We start from the raw sequence: 6,790 nt of genomic DNA, 5'->3' as shown, positions 1-6,790 counted from the left end.
TGATGGCCAGGGAACTGGAAGCCCTGTCTCCATCAGGGGCATCTGGAGGAATGAAGGGAGACAGCATGTTCCTGATGCTCCAGCCCTGGTCCTGTGCATTCAGCGACTTACAGTGAATACAGGGACATTCCCCCCGAGGGCAAGCAGGGTGAAGTGCCTTGCCCAAGGACACAACGTCAGTTGGCATGACGGGAATCGAACTGGCAACCTTCGGATTACTAGCCCGATTCCCTCACCGCTCAGCCACCTGACTCCCCTTGGTTCATGGTGGATGATGCATGGTGCATGATGCGTGTGGATGATGCATGGTGGATGATGCGTGTGGATGATGCATGGTTCATGGTGGATGATACCTGGTTCATGGTGGATGATGCATGGTGGAAAGTACATGGTGGATGATGCATGGTGGATGATACATGGTGGATGATGCATGTTGGATGATGCATGGTTCATTGCATGTTGGATGATGCATGGTTCATGGTGGATTGATTCATGGTGGATGATGCGTGTGGATGATGCATGGTGGATGATGCATGGTGGATGATGCATGGGGGATGATACATGTGGATGATGCGTGTGGATGATGCATGGTGGATGATGCATGGTGGATGATGCGTGTGGATGATGCATGGTGGATGATGCATGGTGGATGATGCATGGTGGATGATGCATGGTGGATGATGCATGGTTCATGGTGGATGATGCATGGTGGATGATGCATGGTGGATGATGCATGGTGGATGATGCATGGTTCATGGTGGATGATGCATGGTGGATGATGCATGGTGGATGATACATGGTGGATGATGCATGGTGGATGATGCATGTGGCATGATGCATGGTGGATGATGCATGGTGGATGATGCATGGGTCATGGTGGGGGTCTCGGCAGAGTGAAGTTCCCTCCCTGACCTTGAGGGAGCCATGTGATTGGCTGCTGAGGATGGAAGCTCTCTGAGATGCTGTGGAACATCCCACTTCCTTTCACTAACTCCCTCCCTCTCTCTCTCTTTCTCTCTCTTTCTCTCTCTCTATCTATCTCTCTCTATCTCTTTCTTTCTCTCTCTCTCTCTCTCACCCTCTCTCTCTCTCTCCATCTCTCTCTCCTCCCTTACTCTCTCTTTCTCCTCATCCCTCTTTCCCTGACGGCGCTGCCTCTCTTCCTCCCGGGGATGGAGGGAGCGTGGTGTTCAGGGGTGTGATAGTCCTCTCCTTTTATTCAGTCTATCAGTTTGCGCACAGCCAACCCAATCACTATGGCAACCAGTTCATTAGTGGAGCAAGCTGCTTGTTGCCATAGAGACATCCTGTGTTCCCTAGGAGACAGTGAACTATGGATGGTGTGTGTGTGTGAGAGCTACAGTGGGATGGGGGAAACAGAGGATTTCTGAGAGAGTGAATGGAAGCCAGGGAGAGGGAGGGAGGGATGGAGGGAGGGAGGGAGGGAGGGGAGGGAGGGAGGGAGGGAGGGAGGGAGGGAGGGAGGGAGGGAGGGAGGGAGGGAGGGAGGGAGGGAGGGAGGGAGGGAGGGTAAAGGGAGAGGGGGGGAGGGGGAGGAAAGGGAGAGGGGGGAGGGGGAGCATGCATGAAAACGATATTTCACGCTGACACTGCAGGAACACACTCATTCCATTTACACACAGTCCCGTGATAGAACCACACACACACTCACACATACATACACACACACTCACACACACACACACAGTCACACGCACATATACATACACACTCACACACTCACTCACTCATTCACTCACACACATATACTCTCACACACACATTCACACACTACAAGAAGGGGAAGAGAAGATCAGAAGATCTGCTGAATGCAATATAATACTTGAGGTAAATTCTCATAATCACTGTCATTATTGTTGAATAGTTTACAGTAGGAGGTACATGACACCATGTTGGATAGTTTACAGTAGGAGGTACATGACACCATGTTGGATAGTTTACAGTAGGAGGTACATGACACCATGTTGGATAGTTTACAGTAGGAGGCACATGACACAAGGCACAAGATTTCTTCTCAGAAGGGTTGTGGATGCAGGATTGGCCCGTTCAACAGCAGCTCTGCTGAACCACTCTCTGATTGGCTCTCTGGTTCTTTATTCTGGTTAGCCAGACAAAGGTGATATTTCACCCAATAAGGCAGTGACACGGAGCGTATTTGGTTCCATCGACAGAGTGTGCAGTCTGATTGTCTTCTCATCACAGACAGACAGTTTAATGCAGGCAGCGTGTTACTGTGTGAGTTAGGGAGGACAGTAACTGTCAGTAAGTCCGCAAAACAGAAGATGTTTAAATGGATAAAACGTGAATAAATAGGAGTCTAGAAATTCTCACTTTTGATTTCTACTCTCTCATGTTTTGATCATCCATGGATAAAATGACAATTGTGTCAAGCTGTGACGGTCCACACACCCACACACACTCTGCCGCTCTCTGGCTGGCTGGACTGTTCTCTCCATCTTTCTACACAGCTTCTGTTCTGTCATTTGTAATCTCTGGCTCTCTCTCTCTCCCTCTCTCTCTCCCTGCCTCTCTCTCTCTCTCTCTCTCTCTCTACCTCTCTCTCTCTCCCTGCCTCTCTCTCTCTCCCTGCCTCTCTCTCTCTCCCTCCCTCCCCATTGGTCCCTCTTCTGCAGGGTAAGTGCAGGGGGATTAGAAGTCTTTAATGAGATCTGTGGGGATATAACCTCCTCTCCCTCTGTTTAAGTTCATCTGCTTCTCCTTCCTGACTCTTCCTCTCTAAACCTGACTCTCTGTCTTCATCTTACTCTCTCTCTCTATCATCTCTCTCTTTTGTCTATATCTCTCTCCCTCTTTCTTTATTATCTCTCAATCTCTGTATCTCTCAGTCTCTCTCTCTCCCTCTATCCTGGTATTTCTCCATCACCAACTCCTCCTCTTCAGGATCTATCTTACACTAGCCTGTCACAGTGAGAGTGTGTTGCTGTGCCGTAGGTTACATTAGCCTGTCATAGCAAACATGTGAGACCATTAACAGTGCTATCAGTGTGCATCATTGACTGAGTCTGTCTTCTCTTTAGATTCATAACATTTATGTTTGTGCTCTGCCTGTCCCTCCCTGGTCTCATTAACAGGCAATTAGAGTTTATTGAGGGCGAATTAGCTGACATGTACAACAGGCCTACTGTACTGGGACTGTACAGGGATATACACACAGGAGGGAGAGAAGGGGAGAGGGAGAGAGATAAATGAAGAAGTCCAGGATGGTGATGAGGAAGAGTGAGGGAGGACGGAACAAGGGGATCAAAGAGAGAGAGAGGTAGAGAGAGAGAGTGAGAGGTAGAGAGAGGAGAGAGGGAGAGAGAGAGAGAGAGAGAGGTTGAGAGAGAGAGAGAGAGAGAGAGAGGTAGAGAGAGAGAGAGAGAGAGAGAGAGAGAGAGAGAGAGAGAGAGAGAGAGAGAGAGAGAGAGAGAGAGAGAGAGAGAGAGAGAGATAGTAAGATAGTGAGAGACTTGAAGACTGGAAGACTGAGAGAAAGACGTCTACCCTCCCTCGGACTGTCCCACGGGGTGTTGGAGAGAGCCTTTCCTCCACAGTCTCCCTCTATGCATCTTGCACCAATTAAAATTTGATGTCAGTTTGTTAGAAATAAATCGGTGGCCATGAATCATTTATATTGGATGTGAGTACACAAAAACACACTTTTGTGTGCTGCCGATAACACACTGCCGAAGATTCATTCTCATACACAAGAACACATAAATGCACACACACACCTACACACACACACGCTCACGATCAATGACAAACCACACAGCAGTAGAGGGGGAATAATGATTAGAAGGGGGACCTCCAATGCAACGATACACACACTTTAAGACATCAACAATATGAAAGCTGTTTATACAACACCAAACACATCAACCATCCCTCCCCCAACACACACACTCTATACATCCTCACACAGTCACACACACACACACACATCCACACACCCAGGGTGTAAACAAAGGAGAGGAGAGAGCATGTTCACAGTGCTAGATCAGTAAGGACAGGCCTCTTTCTCTCCCTCTCTCTCTCGATGTTCTCTCTTAGCTGCACCTTTTCATTACTTTCTCTGTTTCCCACAACGTCTTTCTTCTCCTCCAGCTCCCCCAGTTCTCACGCTTTCATGGTCATTATCTGATGTCTCTCTGTCTCTCTTTGTCTCTCTCTCTCCATCTCTCTCCCTCTCTGTCTCTCTCTGTCTGTCTCTCTCCATCTCTCTCTCTATGTCTCTCTCTGTCTCTCTCTGTCTCTCTCTGTTTCTCTCTCCATCTCTCTCTCTGTCTCTCTCTGCCTCTCTCTCTGTTTCTCTCTCCATCTCTCTCTCTCTATCTCTCTCTCTCTGTCTCTCTCTGCCTCTCTCTCTGTTTCTCTCTCCATCTCTCTGCCTCTCTCTCTCCATTTCTCTCTGTCTCTTTCTGTCTCTCTCTCCACCCCTCTGTCTCTCTCTCTCCATCTCTCTCTGTCTCTCTCATGTCTCTCTCTCTCTGTCTCTCTCTGTCTCTCTCTGTCTCTCTGCCTGCAGTCCAGCTTGTGTTACATAAGCAGCTGGCTCACCTTGAGACCACCTCTCTGTGAGATCGCTCATTTAGCTGCCAGGGCATGGCTGCTTCAAGTGGGAGTCAGGTGGCTGAGCGGGTAGGGAATCGGACTATTAATCAGAAGGTTGCCGGGTCGATTCCTGGCCGTGCAAAATTACGTTGTGTCCTTGGGCAAGGCACTTCACCATACTTGCCTCGGGGGGATGTCCCTGTACTTACTGTAAGTCGCTTGGGATAAGAGCGTCTGCTAAATGTAAGTGTGTGTGTGTGTGCGCGCTCCTGTGTGCAGTTGTATTATGTTTGAATCACCTGAAGGATATTATTGCCTTACTTTGCAGAACTCACAGATCACGGGTCAGGGGGGTCAGGGGTCAGGGGTCGGGGCTTGGTACTGACCGTCTGCTTGATGTCAGGGATCCCGATGCGGAACACCATCATGGCCACGTGAGCGTCCTCCGACGGCGCCCCGCGCCACGCTGCGATCTCGCATCCTCTTCTGATTGGCTGGCTGCTGGTTAGTGGGTCCAGGGTTAGACGAATAGGGGTTTGTGGTGTGTCCTGTGTTACTGGGGCGGATCGGTCTGTCTCCTGAGGGTCGTGCCGCCATGTTGCCTGGTTGCCTGTGCCCCTCATCCCTGCCTCTGCGAGATAGCCCGCCTCGCCTGACTTCTCCACCTCTTCCTCCTCCTCCTCTTCCTCCTCCACCTCCCCATTCTCCTCATCCTCCCCTTCCTCATTGCGGCCCTCCTCGTCCATCTCCTCTTCCTCCTCTTCCTCCTCCTCCTCCTCCTCCTCTGCCCCAGGGTAGAGATGTCGGTTGTTTCCCAGCATCCTTTGGTGTTCCTCGTCACTGGAGAGGGGGCTGAACGGCATTGTCATGGAGACAGGGAGGGTGGCACCCGTGGCAACGGCATCATCCCTGGCCTGGAGACGCACTGAGGAGAGAGGAGAGTGAGGGAGGGTGAGAGTGAGGAGGTGAGAGTGAGGAGGGGGAGGATGAGGCAGAGGGGAGAGGAGGGAGGAGGAGGGAGGGTTAGACATCACACAGAAACATCCAGCAGAACCTGATTCTCAAACACCAGGAGGTACGTGGTCCGCTATGGGAACAGACCACTCGTTCCCTCACACCTGTGGGGATCGTTTCCCTTGGAGACGGAACTACAGGTGAGGCTGGAACTACAGGTGAGGCTGGCCTCCGGATCACAAAATCCAACAAGCCAGTGTGTGTGTGTGTGTGAGTGTGTGTGTGTGTGTGAAGAGGAGGGATAAAGGAACATGACTGGTCTGGTCTGGAGAGCCACGATGAACAGGAGGAGATTTAGAACAAAGACAGGGTGATGCGGGGTGGAGGGGGGGAGGGGCAGGACATGCCAGAAAGAGGAGGGACGGGAGAGGGGAAAACGATATAAATGGAACCTAATTGGGTTAAATAGGGAGAAAGGTCAGGCAGGAGGGAGGAGAAGGAGGACAAGAGGACGTGAGTATCGTGAGCGGGAGGAAGACAGGAGGAAAGACAGGGGTGGAGAGGAGGAGAGGAGGAGAGGAAGAGGAGAGGAGAGGAGGAGAGGAGAGGAGGAGGAGAGGAGGAGAGGAGAGGAAGAGGAGAGGAGAAGAGGAGGAGAGGAGGAGAGGAGGAGAGGAGATGAGGAGAGGAGGAGAGGAGAGGAGAAGAGGAGAAAGAGGAGGAGAGGAGAGGAGGAAAGGAGGAGAGGAGGAGAGGAGAGGAGGAGAGGAGGGGAGGAGGAGAGAAGAGGAGGAGAGAAGAGGAGGAGAGAAGAGGAGGAGAGGATGAGAGAAACATGTTCATGTAAAAAAGCCCAGAGTTGAGGTGGAGAGGAGAGAGGCCAAGGAGAAAAAAAGGAAGCCTGTTCCCCAGATGAAAGTCTATGACTCACACATGAAACACCTTAATGCTCGCGTGGCGTGTGTGCTCGCGTGGCGTGTGTGCTCGCGTGGCGTGTGTGCTCGCGTGGCGTGTGTGCTCGCGTGGCGTGTGTGCGTGCCTGCATAGACGTTCATGGCGTGTGCACGCAAGCAAAAGGAAGAGAGAGATCGATGTCACGATAGGATACAGCAGACGCTCGATTAAGATCTCTTTATCTCCCGTTCACATGCCTGCACTTTCCCAGCGCTCCTTAGAGAAGGACTCCTGTTTCAGGTCACACCCTGGAGAGGATGGACCATTGCCGGGGCCGTCTGTTTGTTTTGAGGCCCTGCTCATCCCT

General features: G+C 51.2%; 1 protein-coding gene across 1 annotated transcript in view; it reads right to left on the bottom strand.

Moving 5' to 3' along the window:
* shank1 (SH3 and multiple ankyrin repeat domains 1) overlaps positions 1-5,444 on the bottom strand; it is a 34,592-nt gene extending 29,148 nt beyond the window's left edge. Inside the window, 3 exon segments of the mRNA XM_067231713.1 lie at positions 4,962-5,033; positions 5,035-5,234; positions 5,237-5,444. Coding sequence (XP_067087814.1) covers positions 4,962-5,033; positions 5,035-5,234; positions 5,237-5,444 — 480 coding nt within the window.
* Between the last annotated feature and the right edge of the window lie 1,346 nt (positions 5,445-6,790).

Source organism: Osmerus mordax, chromosome 3, assembly GCF_038355195.1.
Source record: "Osmerus mordax isolate fOsmMor3 chromosome 3, fOsmMor3.pri, whole genome shotgun sequence".
In the NCBI taxonomy this organism is placed as follows: domain Eukaryota; kingdom Metazoa; phylum Chordata; class Actinopteri; order Osmeriformes; family Osmeridae; genus Osmerus; species Osmerus mordax.
This window is presented reverse-complemented; position numbering and strand designations above follow the sequence as displayed.